General features: G+C 43.5%; 1 protein-coding gene across 1 annotated transcript in view; it reads left to right on the top strand.

The window, feature by feature from the left end:
* The window catches only part of cacna1db (calcium channel, voltage-dependent, L type, alpha 1D subunit, b), a gene marked incomplete at both ends in the record, with an annotated part of 98,468 nt that overhangs the window by 65,587 nt on the left and 8,869 nt on the right, over positions 1–24,012 (top strand). The window contains 27 exons of the mRNA XM_084186797.1: positions 293–453; positions 753–978; positions 1,225–1,432; positions 1,662–1,782; positions 2,080–2,194; positions 2,302–2,359; positions 2,553–2,607; positions 2,702–2,846; positions 2,936–3,065; positions 5,049–5,108; positions 7,130–7,236; positions 7,355–7,442; positions 7,654–7,761; positions 7,899–7,951; positions 9,642–9,788; positions 11,596–11,797; positions 11,887–12,045; positions 12,291–12,401; positions 12,601–12,684; positions 15,043–15,171; positions 20,279–20,344; positions 20,444–20,535; positions 20,630–20,789; positions 22,500–22,627; positions 22,804–22,900; positions 23,008–23,110; positions 23,647–23,748. Coding sequence (XP_084042923.1) covers positions 293–453; positions 753–978; positions 1,225–1,432; positions 1,662–1,782; positions 2,080–2,194; positions 2,302–2,359; positions 2,553–2,607; positions 2,702–2,846; positions 2,936–3,065; positions 5,049–5,108; positions 7,130–7,236; positions 7,355–7,442; positions 7,654–7,761; positions 7,899–7,951; positions 9,642–9,788; positions 11,596–11,797; positions 11,887–12,045; positions 12,291–12,401; positions 12,601–12,684; positions 15,043–15,171; positions 20,279–20,344; positions 20,444–20,535; positions 20,630–20,789; positions 22,500–22,627; positions 22,804–22,900; positions 23,008–23,110; positions 23,647–23,748 — 3,215 coding nt within the window. The remainder of the gene's footprint in view (positions 1–292; positions 454–752; positions 979–1,224; positions 1,433–1,661; positions 1,783–2,079; positions 2,195–2,301; positions 2,360–2,552; positions 2,608–2,701; positions 2,847–2,935; positions 3,066–5,048; positions 5,109–7,129; positions 7,237–7,354; positions 7,443–7,653; positions 7,762–7,898; positions 7,952–9,641; positions 9,789–11,595; positions 11,798–11,886; positions 12,046–12,290; positions 12,402–12,600; positions 12,685–15,042; positions 15,172–20,278; positions 20,345–20,443; positions 20,536–20,629; positions 20,790–22,499; positions 22,628–22,803; positions 22,901–23,007; positions 23,111–23,646; positions 23,749–24,012) is intronic.

Genomic DNA, 24,012 nt, shown 5'->3' on the forward strand with positions numbered 1-24,012 from the left:
ATTCATCGTCACTCGCTTGTGTTTTTCCCCCACACACACTCTGTCCCTCCTGATCAGTCACTGCACTCCTGCCCATGTCCTCTTCATCATCACCAAATCTTCATCATCCTCACAATGTCTGCCTTTTGTTTAGTCTGTGACCCTGACATTGTTTGAGATCTTCTGTCTAACAAGCATGATTTCATTACAGTTCACAATTAACCTGTGCATTAAATCCTGTGTTAATCAACCAGTATGTAAGACCACTTCCGGGTTCGAGTCAGATTGTGACATAATTTCCTCTCTCTTGAAGTCGGCGATGGCGTCGCTGGAACCGGTTCTGCCGCAGGAAGTGTCGTGTTGCAGTGAAGTCGGTGTCTTTCTATTGGCTGGTGATCATCCTGGTGTTTCTCAACACGCTCACCATCTCCTCAGAGCACTACAACCAGCCTGACTGGCTCACTGAAGTACAGGGTGGGTAGAGGGTAGAGGATCAACATTTTCCAATCACATAGCTTCAGCATAATGTGTACTTTACAGTGTCCTCCTCAGGAACTCACAGCATACATACCATGTTCTCCTTGAATCTTACAATCTACAATGTCATTGTACTACAGTATTGTCCTTGATAATCAGACAATACCTATGACATACCCAGATACTGTATCTGCAGCATACAGTAACCCTTCCTACCAGATCCCCATAGCAGTGATCTTTATAACTGGAACATGTTGTACTGTAATGTCTACATGCTGATGTCCTCTGCTCTCCAGATGTGGCCAACAAGGTTCTGCTGGCTCTGTTTACGTGTGAGATGCTGGTGAAGATGTATAGTCTGGGCCTGCAGGCCTACTTCGTGTCTCTGTTCAACCGCTTCGACTGCTTCGTGGTGTGTGGCGGCATCGTGGAGACCATCCTGGTGGAGCTGGCCATCATGTCTCCCCTGGGCATCTCTGTGTTCCGTTGTGTCCGCCTGCTACGCATCTTCAAGGTCACACGGTGAGACTGGGAGACTTCAGGAGGGGCTGGACATAGACTGATGTGGTGGAGGTGTAATATTGGCAAAATGTTTACCTCTGTGATACGTTCACGTTGCATCTCTTTCTTTGCTCACTGGTTTGATGTATCATATACTGTTGGAAGAATGTATATCAGTCTCTCGGTATGTGTGCTTGCATGCTTGAATATGAGTTGTTTGTGCATTCATCTTGACCTTCTCTTTCTCTCTCTCTCTCTTTCCTGTAGCCACTGGGCATCTCTCAGTAACCTGGTAGCGTCGCTGCTCAACTCCATGAAGTCCATCGCCTCCCTCCTGCTCCTGCTCTTCCTGTTCATCATCATCTTCTCCCTGTTGGGCATGCAGCTCTTCGGAGGCAAGTTCAACTTCGACGAGACGATAACCAAGAGGAGCACCTTCGACAACTTCCCACAGGCACTACTCACAGTGTTTCAGGTAGGCCTACTCTACCTGTTCCTGGCTTCTCTCACAATGATTATTGACATAATGACATTGTGATGACGTCGTAATAGCGTTGTAATAATGTTGTGATATGACGTTGCGATAACATTGTGATTACTTGTAATAATGTAATAATAACATTGTAATAATGTCGTGATGACATTGTACTAACTTTGGGATGACGTTGTGATGACGTTGCGTTACCCTGTGTTGTGTGACTCAGATCCTTACAGGCGAGGATTGGAACGCTGTGATGTATGATGGCATCATGGCGTACGGTGGACCCTTCTCGTCAGGCATGGTCGTCTGCATCTACTTCATCATCCTCTTCGTCTGTGGAAACTGTATCCTGTTTCTAAAACATGTATAACACATGGCTTCAATTGCCTCTAGTCATATGGAATTTAGATCAGTATTATCCACTGGTTCAAGAGAGCTGCAATATGTGCAGGCTTTTGTTCCACCCCAGCACCACCCCAGCTTTTGATGAGTAGTTTGCTTGTTTTGTTGAACCAAATATGTTAGTTCTGAGCTGGAACACATTGCTAGCCCACAGGACTAGGAGTGAAGAACAGTGTATTACACTCAAACGTTAGGTCATTGTTGTATCTCCGTTGCCCTTAAGTCCAGTTTGTAAACAGACATCCTGCTGAACGTCTTCTTGGCCATCGCCGTTGACAACCTGGCAGACGCAGAGAGCCTGAACACAGCCCAGAAGGAGGAAGAGGAGGAGAAGGAGAGGAAGAAGAGTGCCAGGTAATGTCAGCGCTGTCTTACTGAAAAGAGAGGATGGTCTGTCTTTTTCTGTTGTTCCTCCTGACCTGTCGTGGATGTTGTCTTGTGTTTGGGGTCATTATCTTCAGAGATGACACTGACAAGATGGAGGAGCTGAAACCTGAGGGCCAGGATGGAGATCTCAAGGTAATCCGAGTGGTTTTTAGATTGGGGTTTTAGAAAGTCAGAGGAGAGCAATCCATAACCACACAGAGGCGCCATTAGATAAAAAATGTGGAATGGTGTCCCACTTAGAATGATACAGTGAGTTAAAACCATATGGCATTCATAACAGTACTGATACACTGCTGGTATGTAATTTGTGTCTTCATAAATGTAGGTTCCACTGGAGGAGGAAGAGGGGAAGGAGCCGTATCCCACTCCAGACACTCCAGGTAACCTAATCTGTTCTGAGGTCAGTGTCCTAGCTTTGTTGCCATAGCTTCCGTGGCCTGACATTACCTTATCTCTGATCCTGGGTCTCCCCAGTTGGTGATGATGACAATGATGATGATAATCTGCCAGAGGTTCCGGTTGGCCCACGCCCTCAAAGGCTGTCAGACCTCAGCATCAAGGAGAAGACTCCGCCCATCCCTGAGGGCAGCGCTTTCTTCATCTTCAGCAACACTAACCCGTAAGTAGGCCTCAGTACTAAACACACGCACGGACGCACACGCACACACACTCAAAAATAATGTGTAATTTCATGGCTTTTTTTCTCAGGGTCCGGGTGGCCTGCCACAAGCTGACCAACCATCACATCTTCACCAACCTCATCCTGGTCTTCATCATGCTGAGCTCTGTGTCTCTGGCTGCTGAGGACCCCATACGTAACTTCTCCGCACGTAACATCGTATGTATACTGCAGCAGCAGCCTTTTCTCTTACATATAGTGCATTCGGAAAGTATTCAGACCCCTTCCCTTTTTCCACATTTTGTTACGTTACAGCCTTATTCTAAAATTGATTACATTAAATGTTTTCCTCATCAATCTACATACAATACCCCATAATGACAAAGCGAAACAGGTTTCTATAAATTTTTGCACATTTATAAAAAACTAAAACAGAAATTCCTTATTTACATAAGTATTCAGACCCTTTTGCTATGAGACTCAAAATTGAGCTCAGGTGCATCCTGTTTCCATTGAACATCCTTGAGATGTATCTACAACTTGATTGGAGTCCACCTGTGGTAAATTCAATTGATTGGACATGATTTGGAAAGGCACACACCTGTCTATAAAAGGTCCCACAGTTTACAGTGCATGTCAGCAAAAAACAAGCCATGAGGTTGAAGGAATTGTCCATAGAGCTCCGAGACAGGATTGTGTAGCATTGCAGCATTGAAGGTCCCCAAGAACACAGTGGCCTCCATCCTTCTTAAATGGAAGACGTTTGAACCACCAAGACTCTTCCTAGAGCTGGCCGTCCGGCCAAACTGAGCAATCTGGTTAGAAGGGCCTAGGTCAGGGAGGTGACCAAGAACCCGATGGTCACTCTGACAGAGCTCCAGAGTTCCTCTGTGGAGATGGGAGAACCTTCCAGAAGGACAACCATCTCTGCAGCACTCCACAAGTCAGAGCCTTATGATAGAGCGGCCAGACGGAAGCCACTCCTCAGTAAAAGGCACATGACAGCCTGCTTGGAGTTTGCCAAAAGGCACCTAAAAGACTCTCAGACCATGAGAAACAAGATTCTCTGGTCTGATGAAACCAAGATTGAACTCTTTGGCCTTAATACCAAGCATCACGTCTGGAGGAAACCTGGCACCATCCCTACGGTGAAGCATGGTGGTGGCAGCATCATGCTGTGGGGATGTTTTTCAGCGGCAGGGACTGAGAGACTAGTCAGGATCGAGGGAAAGATGAATGGAGTAAAATTGAGATCCTTGATGAAAACCTGCTCCAGAGCCTAAGCACACAGCCAAGACAATGCAGGAGTGGCTTCGGGACAAGTCTCTGAATGTCCTTGAGTGGCCCAGCCAGAGCCCGGACTTGAACCCGATCTAACATCTCTGGAGAGACCTGAAAATAGCTGTGCAGCGACACTCCCCATCCAACCTGACAGAGCTTGAGAGGATCTGCAGAGAAGAATGGGAGAAACTCCCCAAGTACAGGTGTGCCAAGCTTGTAGCGTCATACCCAAGAAGACTCGAGGCAGTAATCATTGCCAAAGTTGCTTCAACAAAGTACTGAGTAAAGGGTCTTAATACTTAAGTATATGTGATTTTTCAATTTTTTATTTGTAATACATTTGCAAAAATTTCTAAAAACCTGTTTTTACTTCACGTCATTATGGGGTATTGTGTGTAGATTGATGAGGGAAAAAAGCAATTGAATCAATTTTAGAATAAGGCTGTAACGTAACAAAATATGGATACATTCAAAGGGTCTGAATACTTTCCGAATGCACTGTAAAAATAACATTTGATAGCATCAAGATAATTGTTACTTCCACGAAAGTGATTTGACTGTAATTTTACAGTAATGACACTGTCACGATCATGTCTAATAGTGGTATGGAATATCTGTGTTAAAAATAACTAAAAACCTCAAACCTATACTTAGTAGCAGTAGTTAATGTTTAGATACTTTGTTATCAATTTAGGACTGTTGATGCATTCTGAAGTTGTTGATATCATGTCATGTGTTGATGCCTTGAACTCCTGTTAAACTTTCACATTGCCTTTTTCAGATACTTGGTTATTTTGACTATGCTTTCACGGCAATCTTTACTGTTGAGATCCTATTGAAGGTAAATGCTCCCCCCCTGTGTGTGTGTGCTGTGCTCTAGTGCTTGTGTAGTAATGCTCTGACCTTCTCGTTGCTTTCCAGATCCTAGGCTATGCAGATTATGTCTTCACTAGTATATTTACCTTTGAGATCCTGTTGAAGGTAACCAGGTTTCTATGACAACCATAGTCTTGCTGCACTCCCCCTTCAACTGTATGTCGCCTGTTTATAAATGGAGCACGTTTTTTCTGTTTGTCTGTCAGCAACCATCACGGCATGTATTTTTGTAAATTTTTTAGTGTAGCATGGATCACTCCAGTAGCATGGATCACTCCAGTAGCATGGATCACTGCAGTAGCATGGATCACTGCAGTAGTATGGATCACTGCAGTAGCATGGATCACTGCAGTAGCATGGATCACTGCAGTAGCATGGATCACTCCAGTAGCATGGATCACTGCAGTAGCATGGATCACTCCAGTAGCATGGATCACTGCAGTAGCATGGATCACTCCAGTAGCATGGATCACTGCAGTAGAATGGATCACTGCAGTAGCATGGATCACTCCAGTAGAATGGATCACTGCAGTAGCATAGATCACTGCAGTAGCATGGATCACTCCAGTAGCATGGATCACTCCAGTAGCATGGATCACTGCAGTAGCATGGATCACTCCAGTAGCATGGATCACTCCAGTAGAATGGATCACTCCAGTAGCATGGATCACTCCAGTAGCATGGATCACTGCCTTGTTATTCTGTCCAGTTTTAACTGCACCCTGTAAAGATAAGGGTTCATGTGGTCCTCTGTAGCTCAATTGGTAGAGCATGGCGCTTGTAACGCCAGGGTAGTGGGTTCGATCCCCGGGACCACTCATACGTAAAAATGTATGTACACATGACTGTAAGTCGCTTTAGATAAAAGCGTCTGCTAAATGGCATATTATTATAGTAGGTCACCTCTTTGTGAACCTCCACCATAGAGATTTTTACCCTGGTATGTTTCTACTTTAGCCAACAACTCCTTTGTCATTGTCAGTTTGGCTTGAGCTAAAGCATAAACAGAACTGGCAACCAGGATAGGAGATCCTTGACATGCTTCCCAGACCCAATTCTCTTCTGCTGTTCAGCCCAGGCCCCCATCTGTGTGTTCTCTTTGCTTCATGTGAGGGCTCACGTCCGCATCCATTTCTATCGGTCATACGTTTGTTTTTGATATGATTGTTTTGAGTACTTCCACAAAATGTGCATGAAACCATGACACACATGAATGACTCTGAAGCAATTAGACTCTACTCTTTTGAATGCAACCTCCCCCCTCCCCCTCTCTGGTTTGGGAGGCTTTCATACACTTCTGTATCTCTCCACTGATACAAATCTCATGTTTCATGTTTTATGCCTGGGCTTAAAGATGCAAATGTCAGAACCAATAGATTACCTGTAGATGAATGGAAAACGGGTTGAGCTATCTTTGCTCTAATCTTTACAGGAAATGAATAGCATATCTCTGAAATAATGTGTCCAATGTCCGAAACAGTTCTCATTTGTCAATGTTTTAAATGTCAATGCCTCTGTGCTCTCATGTTTGTGTATTAGTGTGTGTGTGTGTGTGTGCATGTGAAAAGATGTACGGGTGATTATTTCTCTATTGTCTGACATGCAATTCAATGTTTTATTTGTTGTTGTGTCTATTGGTTTCTGTAGAAACCAGTTTTTGTTCCATTAAAATACCCTTCATGTCTTATTGAGCAGAATGTGTAGGAGTTTGAGTAAGAATGGAAGGAGCTAGATCTGTATCAGTGTGTGTAAGTGTGTTGGTCTGCCTATTCTGAGAAGATCACCATGTTGCATGATAACATTCCAGGAAATGTAAAACTTGTAGTGTATTTGAGGTTTAAAAAGGCTTATGAAGTTTGTAATTTACAGTTTGAAATTTCAGACTTGATTTTCCATTTCGAAAAATGGATCAACCCCCACAAAAATGACCATGAATTATAATCCACTAAATAATTCACATTTCCTGTTGCTGCAGGATTATTTTCCTGCTGTAGCAAACTGGCTCAAATTAAGATCCTACATGTCGAGCTCATCTACAGTTGTAGCTGAACCTGTTGTGTGTCCAGTATGAGATGGCCCAGTGTATAGGTCAGTATATCTGATGCCGGTCTCCCTGTGCTCTCCAGATGACAGCATTTGGGGCTTTCCTCCATAAAGGAGCCTTCTGCAGGAACTACTTCAACCTGCTGGACCTACTGGTGGTGGGAGTCTCTCTGGTGTCCTTCGGCATTCAGTACGTAAAAATGAATAAATTGGTTGATTGATCGATTGATCGATCCATCATGCAATAAATCAATCAATAATTCAATCAGTCAGGGATGTGGCCATAACTGTCTGTGTTTTGTGTTCAGGTCATCTGCCATCTCTGTGGTGAAGATCTTGCGTGTGTTGAGGGTGTTGCGGCCCCTGAGGGCCATCAACAGAGCCAAGGGCCTCAAGGTGAGACGGGGGGCCAGTGGGCCACAGTGTAACAACTGTTTAACAACACACCCAGAGAAAACCTCTTCTAACTAGTACACTTCCTCAAGAGAACTGACTACTGAAGTCGCCTGTTTGTAAATCATCATGCTAAGGGTACAGGGTTCAATAATGTAATTCATCCCTGACCTTTTCTCTATCTCTCCTCTGTTTTTGACCCCTGAACCTGCAGCATGTGGTCCAGTGTGTATTTGTGGCCATCAGGACCATCGGCAACATCATGATCGTCACCACGCTGTTACAGTTCATGTTTGCCTGCATAGGAGTGCAGCTATTCAAGGTACCTACTGCCATTACAGTGATAACACTCATACAGTATTGTCTGTAGTTGATGCATGATGCAGTAGTTATACGTGTGGTTATGTGTGTGTAATATGTGTGGCAGAATGGCAGCTGTTAAATGTTCTGTTCTCTCAGGGCAAGTTCTATCGCTGCACAGACGAGGCTAAGTCCAGCCCAGGGGAATGCAAGTGAGTTTGACTGCTCTTCATTCAAACATAAGGGCTGGAGTGCTGAGACCCAGCCTATTTGTACACTACCAGTCAAAAGTTTGGACACACCTACTCATTCAAGGGTTTTTCTTTATTTTTACTATTTTTAACATTGTACAATAATAGTGAAGACATCAAAACTATGAAATAACACATATGTAATCATGTAGTAACCAAAAAAGTGTTAAACAAATCAAAATATATTTTATATTTGAGATTCTTCAAAGTAGCCACCCTTTGACTTGATGACAGCTTTGCACACTCTTGGCATTCTCTCAACCAGCTTCACCTGGAATGCTTTTCCAACAGTCTTGAAGGAGTTCCCACATATGCTGAGCACTTGTTGGCTGCTTTTCCTTCACTCTGCCGTCCGACTCATCCCAAACCATCTCAATTGGGTTAAGGTCGGGGGATTGTGGAGGCCAGGTCATCTGATGCAGCGCTCCATCACTCTCCTTCTTGGTCAAATAGCCCTTACACAGCCTGGAGGTGTGTTGGGTCATTGACCTGTTGAAAAACAAATGATAGTCCCACAAAGCCCAAACCAGATGGGATGGCGTATCGCTGCAGAATGCTGTGGTAGCCATGCTGGTTAAGTGTGCCTTGAATTCTAAATAAATCACAGACAGTGTCACCAGAAAAGCACCCCCACACCATAACACTTCCTCCTCCATGGTTTACGGTGGGAACTACACATGCAGAGATCATCCGTTCACCCACACCGCATCTCACAAAGACACTGCGGTTTGAACAAAAAATCTCCAATTTGGACTCCAGACCAAAGGACACATTTCCACAGGTCTAATGTCCATTGCTAGTGTTTCTTGGCCCAAGCAGTACTCTTCTTCTTATTGGTGTCATTTAGTAGTGGTTTCTTTGCAGAAATTCAACCATGAAGGCCTGATTTCACACAGTCTCCTCTGAACAGTTGATGTTGAGATGTGTCTGTTACTTTATCTCTGTAAAGAATTTATTTGGGCTGCAATTTCTGAGGCTGGTAACTCTAATGAACGTATCCTCTGCAGCAGAGATAACTCTGGGTCTTCCATTCCTGTGGCGGTCCTCATGAGAGCCAGTTTCATCATAGCACTTGATGGTTTTTGCGACTGCACTTGAAGAAACGTTCAAAGTTCTTGAAATTTTCCGGATTGACTGACCTTCATGTCTTAAAGTAATGATGGACTGTTGTTTCTCTTTGCTTATTTGAGCTGTTCTTGCCATAATATGGACTTGGTCTTTTACCAAATAGGGCTATCTTCTGTATACCCCCCCCCCCCCCCCTAACTTGTCACAACACAACTGATTGGCTCAAACGCATTAAGGAAAGAAATTCCACAAATTAACTTTTAAGAAGGCACACCTTTTTATTGAAATGCATTCCAGGTGACTACCTCATGAAGCTGGTTGAGAGAATGCCAAGAGTGTGCAAAGCTGTCATCAAGGCAAAGGGTGGCTATTTGATATAAAATACATTATGATTTGTTTAACACTTGTTTGGTGACTACATGATTCTATATGTGTTATTTCATAGTTTTGATGTCTTCACTATTATTCTACAATGTAAAAAATAGTAAAACCTTTTGACTGGTACTGTATGTGTCTATCTGGAAATACGGATGATTATGTAGATACATGGATTTAGATGTAACTCCTCCTCTCTCTCCTCTAGAGGCACATACATTCTGTATAAGGATGGAGACACAGCGTTGCCTGCAGTCAGAGAGAGGATCTGGTACAACAGTGACTTCAACTTTGACAACGTCCTCATGGCCATGATGGCTCTGTTCACCGTCTCTACGTTTGAAGGCTGGCCTGCGTAAGAGCCTCTCACAGATGCACGCATGCACACACACACACACACACACACACACACACAGCAAATGCACATGTGAATATGCACACTCCCACGTTTGCATATCCAGACAGACAAACAGTTGAAGTCGGAAGTTTACATTCACTTAGGTTGGAGTCATTAAAACTTGTTTTTCAACCACTCCACAAATTTCTTGTTAACAAACTATAGTTTTGGCAAGTCGGTTAGGACATCTACTTTGTGCATGACACAAGTAATTTTTCCAACAATTGTTTACAGACTGATTATTTCACTTATAATTCACTGTATCACAATTCAAGTGGGTCAGAAGTTTACATACACTAAGTTGACTGTGCCTTTAAACAGCTTGGAAAATTCCAGAAAATGATGTCATGGCTTTAGAAGCTTCTGATAGGCTAATTGACATAATTTGAGTCAATTGGAGGTGTACCTGTGGATGTATTTCAAGGCCTACCTTCAAACTCAGTGCCTCTTTCCTTGACATCATGGGAAAATCAAAATAAATCAGCCAAGACCTCAGAAAAAAAATTGTAGACCTCCACAAGTCTGGTTCATCCTTGGGAGCAATTTCCAAACGCCTGAAGGTACCACGTTCATCTGTACAAACAATAGTACGCAAGTATAAACACCATGGGACCACGCAGCCGTCATACCGCTCAGGAAGGAGACGCGTTCTGTCTCATAGAGATGAACGTACTTTGGTGCGAAAAGTGCAAATCAATCCCAGAACAACAGCAAAGGACCTTGTGAAGATGCTGGAGGAAACAGGTACAAAAGTATCTACATCCACAGTAAAACGGGTCCTATATCGACATAACCTGAAAGGCCACTCAGCAAGGAAGAAGCCACTGCTCCAAAACCGCCATATAAAGGCCAGACTACGGGTTGCAACTGCACATGGGGACAAAGATCATACTTTTTGGAGAAATGTCCTCTGTTCTGATTAAACAAAAATAGAACTGTTTGGCCATAATGACCATCGTTATGTTTGGAGGAGAAAGGGGCTGCTTGCAAGCCGAAGAACACCATCCCAACCGTGAAGCACGGGGGTGGCAGCATCATGCTGTGGGGGTGCTTTGCTGCAGGAGGGACTGGTGCACTTCACAAAATAGATGGCATCATGAGGAAGGAAAATTATGTGGATATATTGAAGCAACATCTCAAGACATCAGTCAGGAAGTTAAAGCTTGGTCGCAAATGGGTCTTCCAAATGGACAATGACCCCAAGCATACTTCCAAAGTTGTGGCAAAATGGCTTAAGGACAACAAAGTCAAGGTATTGGAGTGGCCATCACAAAGCCCTGACCTCAATCCTATAGAAAATGTGTGGGCAGAACTGAAAAAGCATGTCCGAGCAAGGAGGCTTACAAACCTGACTCAGTTACACCAGCTCTGTCAGGAGGAATGGGTCAAAATTCACCCAACTTATTGTGGGAAGCTTTTGGAAGGCTACCGGAAACGTTTGACCCAAGTTAAACAATTTAAAGGCAATGCTACCAAATACTAATTGAGTGTATGTAAACTTCTGACACACTGGGAATGTGATGAAATAAATAAAAGCTTAAATAAATAATTCTGTCTACTATTATTCTGACATTTCACATTCTTAAAATAAAGTGGTGATCCTAACTGACCTAAGACAGGGAATTTTTACTAGGATTAAATGTCAGGAATTGTGAAAAACTGAGTTTAAATGTATTTGGCTAAGGTGTATGTACACTTCCGACTTCAACTGTACATTTTGACGAAGCAGCTCACTGATTAGTGTGTGTTTTATTCTGTGGCTCAGTCTGCTGTACAAGGCCATCGACTCCAACAGAGAGAATATGGGTCCCATCTACAACTACCGCGTGGAGATCTCCATCTTCTTCATCATCTACATCATCATCATCGCCTTCTTCATGATGAACATCTTCGTCGGTTTTGTCATCGTCACCTTCCAGGAGCAGGGAGAGAAAGAGTACAAGAACTGTGAGCTGGACAAGAACCAGGTAACAACCTAATTAGTTAGTGTGTGTGTGTGTGTATGTGCACATGAATATGTGTGTGTATTACTGTGTGTTTTCTCTCCCCTGTCTAGCGTCAGTGTGTGGAGTATGCTTTGAAGGCTCGTCCACTGAGAAGGTACATCCCTAAGAACCCCTACCAGTATAAGTTCTGGTATGTGGTCAACTCCACAGGCTTTGAGTACGTCATGTTCGTCCTCATCATCCTCAACACACTGTGTCTGGCCATCCAGGTGAGTCCCTAAACTGCCATGCATCTATAGTCCTCTCTCTCTGTCTCTTTCTCTGTCTCTGGGTCTCTCTGTGTCTCTGTGTCTCTCTGTGTCTCTGTGACATTTTTGTAAGACTCATTAACTGTCTCCTCATCCTTCTTTCTGTTCTTCTAATGCCCCTTATCTTCCCCCTTTCTCTCTCTTTCTCTGACCCTCTCTCTCCCTCTTCTCTCTCCATCTCTCTCCCTTTCTCTCCATTTCCTCAGCACTATGGCCAGTCCCACCTGTTCAACTATGCCATGGACATCCTCAACATGGTCTTCACTGGCGTCTTCACTGTGGAGATGATCTTTAAACTCATCGCCTTCAAACCCAGGGTGAGTCAGTCTGTCTGCCTGCCTCTCAACTCGCACCATAGACCAGTTATCTCACCCCACTCTCCCTCTACCAAGTATCTTCCCCTGTAATATTACCTTAACACTCCCCCCTCACCCTTTCCCTTCCTACTTCTTACCCTCCACTGACCCCCCCCCCTCCCGCACACACCCATGCTGGGCTCCGTACCTTGGCCTGTAGGGGTATTTTGGGGATGCCTGGAACGTCTTCGATGCCCTGGTGGTGATCGGCAGCGTAGTAGACATCATTCTCAGTCAGGTAGATGTGAGTATTATAATAGAGCTGCCCTCATCCCTGCCTCCACTCTTCCTTCCTTTGTTCCTTCCCCACCTTTTTCTAGACTCACTCCCCCCCCTGTTGGCTCCTTGTCCTACTGTGGGACCTCTGTCAGGACTGGCCACCATAGGTACGATGCATTACCAATGCTGGACTGGTGCTGGACTGGTATTGGGTCTAGGTCTATGGTGGCCAGTTACTCAGCACTGTGTAGGCACTGTATCAGCGAGAGACTTACAACACCTTATACAGTAGAGGGTTGTAGAGGGTTCATAACAGATCATAGTCAGAACTTCATTAACTGTTTCACATGTAAACTTGGACTACTTAGAAGCATGCATACATTTTGTATTCTCCCAGACACAGTGCCACTCAGACTCTTTTTTTTCTACTTTCTGCTGTATATTTTCATGTTTTGTCTGTATTTTCACATCTCTCTCTATCCTTCTCTTTCTCTTTTTCTGCCTCTGTTCTCTCTCTGTTCTCTCCCCGTCTCTTTGTGTCCTTGGGCTGGCGCTTACAGCACTATTTCGCCGATGCATGGAACACGTTTGATGCCTTAATTGTTGTTGGTAGCGTCGTTGACATTGCAATCACAGAGATCAATGTAAGTAGCCATCTTCATGCTCCTTGTTCTGTAGCACTATTGGAGGGAATGCATTACAATAACATCAGGGTTACATTCAAGATCCCAACATGTTTTCATGTCCCAGACATGTTCATTAACTATGCTCGCTAGAGCAATAGCTTTCCAAGGAGCTATCTATTTGTTAAGTTGCGTCCACCGTGTTGGAGTAATGTTGTAATCTTGAATGCAACCCTATGAGCCTGGAGATCAAATTTCATGTCACATCTATATAAATATCATGACAACTGAGTCAGATCTTTACCAGCTTAGTACGATTTTCTAATGATAGGACAGTTTCAAAACACTCCCAGGGTTACTGCAAGGCCTCCCTCCAATATGTTGTCTAGATTAGTCGATCCCATGCTTGATGCTGTTCTGTGACTTTGTGACATCATGAAGTTTGTGTGCCTCTGTTTCTTCCCTTTTTTGGAATTACAAATCTAAACACACATATAGACTTACACACATACATATGCAGAGATTGTCTCACTATATGGTATGTTTCAAGTTTACTAGTGAAACAATATACATAGTTATTTGATATCAATTAAATCAAGTTTGTCTTTCTGGGATCTCCGTATTTTCTAGTGCTGATCAAAGTTGTACTGCATTATATTAGTGTTTTCTTTCTTCACCTGTGTAGAATTGTATGACATGTTTGATGTACTGAATGTACTACTGTGTGTGGTAATCAGTACTAAGCTACTGTGGTTGTGCTTTGCAGTGTCAAAACGGTTGCTTATGTAACATGTCTGTTATGGATGTTCTCTGATTCCTTTAGTTGAAGACGTTTCAATAATGTTATGGATGGTTGATTGAATCAACAATAAAGAAATGTAATGACATTCTGAAGCAGTTGTTAGATAAGTAATTATGTCAATAACTATGTCAATGACTAATTGATGACCTCAATGATATGAGTGATGAAGAAGTGAAGTTGTTAGTGGTTAACCCAGACCTTTGGTTTCAAGGCCATCCCAGTGGTGAAGGTGATTGTGGACCCAGGGGTAAGAAGCCCCTCCCAGTACCTCACTCTTCCTCATCGTCATCGTCGTCTAAGCACAGAGCTGTTTCTGTTGTCAGTCGTCACGTTCGTTCGCATGAAATATCATGTTCTGAAACCATATTCTTTGTTGAGGTTTTGTCTTGCCTGTTTTGTGGGCTGGTACCATGGACAAGATCAGTTCTGGTTTGGGATCTTGTGTGTGTCGAGCATCATCTCATTATCAGTCTTTTTTTGTGTTGTTTTGTTCATGTTTGACCTGGATCATACTGTAGATGTTGTGGGTTTGTTCAGGTTTGCTTGTGTCCAAAGCAGTCATCCAATGAAGCATGCGTCTGGACATTGTGGAGATGGGAGTGGAGTGCTTCTGTATGACTCCTAGGAGTGGGGACACTTGACTTGGGTGGCTACTGAATGTGTGTGGGACGTGTTTGCATTGCATTCACACAAGTTAAGGACTGTTGCATGTTCCTCTACCTGAATGTGTACACGCATGCACAGAGGTGCTTGAACACACGTGCACGTACGTACACATGCACACGCACACACTGCGTGTTGATCTCTGGCATGCTCCTAGCTGTGTGTTAAAGTAGCACTATCAGTCCTGTGGGTGTTCAACCTCCTCTCTCTCTCTCTCTCTCTCTCTCTCTCTCTCTCTCTCTCTCTCTCTCTCTCTCTCTCTCTCTCTCTCTCTTTCTCTCTCTCTTTCTCTCAGAACACTGAGGACAGCGCTCGCATCTCCATCACATTCTTCCGTCTGTTTCGAGTAATGCGATTGGTCAAGCTGCTCAGCAGAGGGGAGGGCATCCGAACGCTCCTGTGGACCTTCATTAAGTCCTTCCAGGTGAGAGAATAAATGCTCAGGTATAGGGTTGCGAAGCTACCAGTAATTTACCAAAGTTACCAGAATCTTCGCTAATTTTGGTAATGAATACGTCATTTGTGGTAACTTTGGTAATTTATACTTGAATAAAGTTTTTTTTAAACGTATTCATATACCTTATTATTTTTTTTAGATCTGTGTCCATTTTGTCCATGTGTTTCTAGTAGGTAGACCATATGGTTGAAGAGAAAATTGCCTAATTAATGAAAAAAACATCTAATCAACAATGGCATTATTTTAAATTAACTCTGCCAAATATGAACTTTTTTCACAACTGCCACCAGTTTGACGCCAAAACATTTACAACAGAGACATATTGACATAGTCAAATACATTTAAGTATTGTTAGGTTCTAAATAACAAGGTAAAAACCGACTGACGACTAGTAAAGCTCAAACCAAGTTTATTCGCCCACTGGGTCACACAGCTGCATTAGACAAAATACATGTTCCAACCAGCACAAATATATATATATATATATATATATACTCCAATTTAGGTGACCTCCTCCTTCCCTCTAAACATTACATCTTCATTGCTAGGCAGGAAGTTAAGTGATGCAGGCAATAAACTGTTCCTTCTCCCTTAATGTGACCTGACCTGACCTCGACCCTATTCCTCACTAATCCACAGCTCTCCACCCTTATCAGTGACTGCAACCTTTCCTTTACTCAGTACATTCCAAGCTTAATTGCCTCCACCATATACATTCCTCCTACAGAAAACCATTAACTTCTGGTGTATAAACCAGACTATGTCACTCCTCATGGCTATAGGATAACTGATGATTAACGATATTTCAAGTTTAGAAGTCAGAATCCATCAGTATGTAAATAAATATATATAAAGGATATTTCATGTTGAAACCCACATATTAAATACCAATGGTATTCACTAAGTTGATGGTTTATATCTAGGATAATGTTTTGATTCATGAGCTGAAATAAAAGAGGCCAGAAATTTCCATACACACAAAAAGCTTATTTCTCTCAAATTTTGGGCACAAATTTATTTACGAGCATTTCTCCTTTGCCAAGATAATCCATCCACCTGACAGGTGTTGCATATCAAGAAGCTGATTAAACAGCATGATCATTAAACATATGCACCTTGTGCTGGGGACAAGAAAAGGCCACTCTAAAATGTGCAGTTTTGTCACACAACAAAATGCCACAGATGTCTCAAGTTTTGAGGGAGCATGCAATTGGCATGCTGACTGTAGGAATGTCCACCAGAGCTGTTGCCAGAGAATTTAATGTTAATTTCTCTACCATAAGCCGCCTCAAACGTCGTTTTAGAGAATTTGGCAGTACGTCCAACCGGCCTCACAACTGCAGACCATGTGTAACCACGCCAGCCCAGGACCTCCACATCTGGCTTCTTCACCTGCGGGATCGTCTGAGACCAGCCACCCGGACAGCTGATGAAACAGTGGGACTGCACAACCAAAGAATTTCTGCACAAACTGTTAGAAACCGTCTCAGGGAAGCTCATCTGGGTGCTCGTCGTCCTCACCAGGGTCTTGACCTGACTGCAGTTCAGCGTCGTAACCGACTTCAGTGGGCAAATGCTCACCTTCGATGGCCACTGGCATGCTGGAGAAGTGTGTTCTTCACAGATTAATCCTGGTTTCAACTGTACTGGGCAGATGGCAGACAGCTTGTATGGTATCGTGTGGGCGAGCGGTTTGCTAATGTCAAAGTTGTGAACAGAGTGCCCACCGCCACGGTGGGGTTATGGTATGGGCAGGTATAAGCTACAGACAACGAACACAATTCCATTTTATCAATGTCAATTTCAATACACAAAAATACTGTGACGAAATCCTGAGGCCCATTGTGACGCCCAAGGTATCTGTGACCAACAGATGCATATCTGTATTCCCAGTCATGTGAAATATGTAGATTATGGCCTAATTAATTAATGAATTTCCTCATATGAACTGTAACTCAGTAAAATCTTAGAAATTGTTGCATGTTGCATTTATATTTTTGTTCAGTATAGTTTCCCGTCCAAAATTGTAATCAGTAACGTAACTTTTGGATTACCCAAATTCAGTAACGTAATCGGATTACTTTCAGTTATCTTTAGATTACTTTCCCCTTAAGAGGCATTAGACGAAGACAAAAATGTATATTACCAATTGAACGACATCTAATACAAGATAAATCAATGTTTGAATGTACATAGCTGGCCATAATGGATGTTGCACTTTACTTTATGGGTAAAAAATTTTTTTTTATATATATATTTTTTAGGGGGTAGATCAGCTTTAATATTGCAGATAGATTGTAACTTCCATCAATGTAATTGTCTGCATTACTTCCAATCCCCCATATGTAATTTTTTCTCGCATATATAGATATATATATATATATATACATACATACATACAGTGGGGAGAACAAGTATTTGATACACTGCCGATTTTGCAGGTTTTCCTACTTACAAAGCATGACATAAGTATTTGATCACCTACCAACCAGTAAGAATTCCGGCTCTCACAGACATGTTCGTTTTTCTTTAAGATGCCCTCCTGTTCTCCACTCATTACCTGTATTAACTGCACCTGTTTGAACTCGTTACCTGTATAGAAGACACCTGTCCACACACTCAATCAAACAGACTCCAACCTCTCCACAATGGCCAAGACCAGAGAGCTGTGTAAGGACATCAGGGATAAAATTGTAGACCTGCACAAGGCTGGGATGGGCTACAGGACAATAGGCAAGCAGCTTGGTGAGAATGTAACAACTGTTGGCGCAATTATTAGGAAATGGAAGAAGTTTAAGATGACGGTCAATCACCCTCGGTCTGGGGCTCCATGCAAGATCTCACCTCGTGGGGCATCAATGATCATGAGGAAGGTGAGGGATCAGCCCAGAACTACACGGCAGGACCTGGTCAATGACCTGAAGAGAGCTGGGACCACAGTCTCAAAGAAAACCATTAGTAACACACTACACCGTCATGGATTAAAATCCTGCTGCGCACGCAAGGTCCCCCTGCTCAAGCCAGCGCATGTCCAGGCCCGTCTGAAGTTTGCCAATGACCATCTGGATGATCCAGAGGAGGAATGGGAGAAGGTCATGTGGTCTGATGAGACAAAAATAGAGCTTTTTGGTCTAAACTCCACTCGCCGTGTTTGGAGGAAGAAGAAGGATGAGTACAACCTCAAGAACACCATCCCAACCGTGAAGCATGGAGGTGGAAACATCATTCTTTGGGGATGCTTTTCTGCAAAAGGGACAGGACGACTGCACCGTATTGAGGGGAGGATGGATGGGGCCATGTATCGCGAGATCTTGGCCAACAACCTCCTTCCCTCAGTAAGAGCATTGAAGATGGGTCGTGGCTGGGTCTTCCAGCATGACAACGACCCGAAACACACAGCCAGGGCAACTAAGGAGTGGCCTAGCCAGTCTCCAGACCTGAACCCAATAGAAAATCTTTGGAGGGAGCTGAAAGTCCGTATTACCCAGCGACAGCCCCGAAACCTGAAGGATCTGGAGAAGGTCTGTATGGAGGAGTGGGCAAAATCCCTGCTGCAGTGTGTGCAAACCTGGTCAAGACCTACAGGAAACGTATGATCTCTGTAATTGCAAACAAAGGTTTCTGTACCAAATATTAAGTTATGCTTTTCTGATGTATCAAATACTTATGTCATGCAATACAACGCAAATTAATTACTTAAAAATCATACAATGTTGAAGTGTACCTATGATAAAAATTACAGACCTCTACATGCTTTGTAAGTAGGAAAACCTGCAAAATCGGCAGTGTATCAAATACTTGTTCTCCCCACTACATATATACACATACATATACATTTCCTTTTTTAAAATATATTTCCCTTAATTACTTTCCAACCCCACCACCCCTTCCCTAATTGGAGTGAACTAGTGAACAACAATGCTTAGGCCTCTACTTCCAGCTTATACATACTATATACATTTTATGGACACAGTCAATTTTACAATAATTCAATTTTGTTTGTTTTTACTCCTGAACTTCATCTACCCTCAACCTCCGATCATTTTCATGATGTCCATCCGGTTTGCTTCTATATGCCATATCTTTCTAACTGTGCTCTTTCACAAAAGCTCTCAACCTATATACTTATTACATTTACATTTTAGTCATTTAGCAGACGCTCTTATCCAGAGCGACTTACAGGAGCAATTAGGGTTAAGTGCCTTGCTCAAGGGCACATCAGCAGATTATTCACCTAGTCGGCTTGGGGATTCGAACCAGCAATCTTTTGATTACAGGCCCAACGCTCTAACCGTAGGCTTCTTCTAACCCAGTTCTTTCTACTTCAATACAGATAGTAATATGATTAGGCTACATCTTTACATTCTGTCAGATTTCCTGTCATTTCAATTCATTTAATACTCCTTGATCTTCAAGAATAGGAAATATGGAAATATAGATTAGCCAAATTGTTTTACCTGAGCAAGGACTTATTAGCCTACTCTGTTGTTAAATGCTGCTCTCATAGAATGGCATGCTTTGAGCACTACTGAAAAGCATTATTTGCATTTAAAAAATGAATGCCACATGTTGCATTTGCTATAGGCCTATTGTTTACATTTTTGTTGGTGACACTTTGATATCTCGATAATTTGCAGTCTGTCAAAAGTGTACGAGTTTGAACATATGTCCTTTAGGCCAATGGATTTTTTTTTATCAGCACAAATTAGATTTAGCAATAACAAGCCCCACTTGTGGTCTTCTTAAATTAAACTTGTTTTTGACAGTATGTGTAGCACAATTCCACAGAGGAGTTTAGAAGGGAGGAACTCCCTCAAACTTTTATTCCATCCGCCTGGGTACAGACATCAGTTCCAAAAGAAATACATAAAATTCCAAAAGAAACTTGAATGTTACCAAAATTCTGGCAGTTTACTGGTAAACTTTGAAAGTTTCAAGTAATACCCTCCCTTTGCAACCCTACTCAGGTAACAGTGGAGTCATACAGGTCAGACTGTAACCGTACAGGTGAAGGTGCACCTTCCCTTGCTGAGTCAAACTACTAAAACTATCTTTCTCTCTCTGGCATTCCTAGGCTCTTCCCTATGTTGCCCTTCTGATAGCCATGTTATTCTTCATCTATGCTGTTATTGGAATGCAGGTAACTGACAGACATTTATTTAGGAAATGTTGAAATTACAATATGATTACCTTACCAATAGCATTTATTTCTTCAATAACACACTGTGCTGTGTTTCAGGTGTTTGGCAAGATCGCCTTGGTAGACCACACACAGATTAACCGTAACAACAACTTCCAGACCTTTCCTCAAGCTGTCCTGATGCTCTTCAGGTATGTCTGTGTGTGACTAGTTTATTTATTATTATGGATGGTGAATAGTTGTGGTCGTTGTCGTCATAATATTACTGTTGTTGATGCTTCTCAGGTGTGCTACAGGCGAGGTGTGGCAGGAGATCATGCTGGCATGTCTGCCAGGGAAGCTGTGTGACTCAGAGTCAGACTACAACCCTGGAGAGGAGAAAACCTGTGGCAGCGGATTCGCTATCATCTACTTCATCAGCTTCTACATGCTCTGCGCCTTCCTGGTACACACACATAATCACAGCATGTACACTGTGATGGAAATTCTAACCAGAAAAGGAGAGTGAGACTGTAGATTCTTCAAACAACTTATTTTATTATAAGAATTGCATTCTGGAGCAGTTAGCAATCGCACAACAGGTGCAACAGTCAAGAGCCCAATGAACAAGAGTTGGGTCTCAGCTTTTATAACCTTTGTCTACGTGGCAGTTTAGCAGGTGTGTGAGATCATGATGGGAACATAGCGTACAAACAAGTGCTAACGCCAGTTTTGTTACTCCTTTCTGCTGATCGAATTGTCTTTGCTGCTCAAGCTAGCCTCTGTTCTCTTCATATCTCCACACAGCTGAATCCCTTGAAAGATATGAAAAGAACAGGATGCACCAGAAACTGGTCACTCGCAGACGGCCCTTTGTCTTTGGCCGCGTGACTAAGTTACTCAGAAACAAGAGAGGAAAAACACTGGCTTCTTCTTACCTGAGAGAAACAGAGAGTGGAAATGTACAGGTTTAAGGCTCATACAGCGCATGTGTATAACAAAGTTTGTACACTGCTCAAAAAAATAAAGGGAACACTTAAACAACACAATGTAACTCCAAGTCAATCACACTTCTGTGAAATCAAACTGTCCACTTAGGAAGCAACACTGATTGACAATACATTTCACATGCTGTTGTGCAAATGGAATAGACAACAGGTGGAAATTATAGGCAATTAGCAAGACACCCCCAATAAAGGACTGGTTTTGCAGGTGGTGACCACAGACCACTTCTCAGTTCCTATGCTTCCTGGCTGATGTTTTGGTCACTTTTGAATGCTGGCGGTGCTTTCACTCTAGTGGTAGCATGAGACTGAGTCTACAACTCACACAAGTGGCTCAGGTAGTGCAGCTCATCCAGGATGGCACATCAATGCGAGCTGTGGCAAGAAGGTTTGCTGTGTCTGTCAGCGTAGTGTCCAGAGCATGGAGGCGCTACCAGGAGACAGGCCAGTACATCAGGAGACGTGGAGGAGGCCGTAGGAGGGCAACAACCCAGCAGCAGGACTGCTACCTCCGCCTTTGTGCAAGGAGGAGCAGGAGGAGCACTGCCAGAGCCCTGCAAAATGACCTCCAGCAGGCCACAAATGTGCATGTGTCTGCTCAAACGGTCAGAAACAGACTCCATGAGGGTGGTATGAGGGCCCGACGTCCACAGGTGGGGGTTGTGCTTACAGCCCAACACTGTGCAGGACGTTTGGCATTTGCCAGAGAACACCAAGAATGGCAAATTCGCCACTGGCGCCCTGTGCTCTTCACAGATGAAAGCAGGTTCACACTGAGCACATGTGACAGACGTGACAGAGTCTGGAGACGCCGTGGAGAACGTTCTGCTGCCTGCAACATCCTCCAGCATGACCAGTTTGGCGGTGGGTCAGTCATGGTGTTGGGTGGCATTTCTTTGGGGGGCCGCACAGCCCTCCATGTGCTCGCCAGAGGTAGCCTGACTGCCATTAGGTACCGAGATGAGATCCTCAGACCCCTTGTGAGACCATATGCTGGTGCAGTTGGCCCTGGGTTCCTCCTAATGCAAGACAATGCTAGACCTCATATGGCTGGAGTGTGTCAGCAGTTCCTGCAAGAGGAAGGCATTGATGCTATGGACTGGCTGAATTGAATGTCATTGAGAAAACAGAAAGGTGGTCCCTTACTGATACTATGTATACCTCTGTTTCAGATCATCAACCTGTTTGTTGCTGTCATCATGGATAACTTTGACTATCTGACGCGTGATTGGTCCATTCTGGGCCCTCACCACCTGGATGAGTTTAAAAGGATCTGGTCTGAGTACGACCCTGAGGCCAAGTGAGTCTGCATTACCATCTGGAAATAGAGTACACAAACTCACACACACAAACTCACACACACACACCCCTGCAGTCATTCATTTACATTGGTTCCCACTGTGTGTTGTTTCTGTATTTGGTGTTGCTTTCAGGGGTGTGTCGGTTTCAGTGTCTGTGTCTCTGTGTCTCTTTCAGGGGCAGGATAAAGCATCTGGATGTGGTGACCTTGCTAAGACGCATCCAGCCTCCTCTAGGCTTTGGCAAGCTGTGTCCACATAGGGTGGCCTGCAAGGTGTGTCTGAACACCCAAACAGCACAAGTATTACATGAGGTGTTCATATTGTGAGCTCAATCTTGCCCTGGTTAACTCATATGTTGCATGACCATAACTCCTTTCAGAGACTGGTTGCAATGAATATGCCCCTGAACAGTGATGGCACGGTCATGTTCAATGCCACTCTGTTTGCCTTGGTGAGGACCGCTCTGAAGATCAAAACTGAAGGTGAGCAGTGCGTTCAACACAGCAGCAGCTGCTGTGGACATTCACCTTAATGTGAGAATAGGGCAGCTTGGCATTTTGCACTAATTTAGTACTGCCTGTAGCAAAAGAGCGCTCCTGGGAGCTAACACAGTAATGATGTCTGAATGAGGACATACTATGAAGTCTATAGGACAGAATCATCACACAGTTTCTCTGATGGCATATTTCCACTAAGGAATTACCCCAGTGTTTTACCCAAAATGCTCAGACTTTTGTGTTTCCACCGCCATGGCCTAGCTCCAGTTTCTCACTGGGCCATGGCCTCAGTGGACCTGCTCTGATTTAGAGCCAATGTTCACAAGTCCTCAGTGTCAGCCCTAGCTATATGGAAACACAGTTCCCCAAAAATAACATTAGAGCCAACATTACCATAATCACTGTCGACACACTGGTGTGGTAATGGAATCAATGAATGTACTCAAAATACTCTTATACAGTGGCCTGCTCAATAGCTGTCTTGATTGGTCCAAATCATTCACCAAGTGTTTGTTTCCTAGGCAACCTGGAACAGGGCAATGAGGAGTTGCGAGCGGTCATCAAGAAGATCTGGAAGAGGACCAGCATGAAGCTGCTGGACCAAGTGGTGCCCCCCGCAGGCGGTCAGTAGAATGACTCCAGCCTCATGGCTAGCATGGCTAAAGAAAGACTTCCTCATGTCAGACTTCCCTGTATACCCACACATGCTCATTTGTTATGTACACTTTAAACATACAAATGCGCTGTGCAAAACTACATGCATAAGCAGTGTTATTACTTATGTACTGTGTGTGATCAGGGTGGCGATCCTGCGCTTGTCACATTCGTTGAGTACAGGATTGGACCAAGGTGCAGCGTGGAATGCATACATGTTTATTATTATTACG

This window comes from Coregonus lavaretus (assembly GCF_964263955.1).
Source record: "Coregonus lavaretus genome assembly, chromosome: 22".
NCBI classification, from domain to species: Eukaryota; Metazoa; Chordata; class Actinopteri; order Salmoniformes; family Salmonidae; genus Coregonus; species Coregonus lavaretus.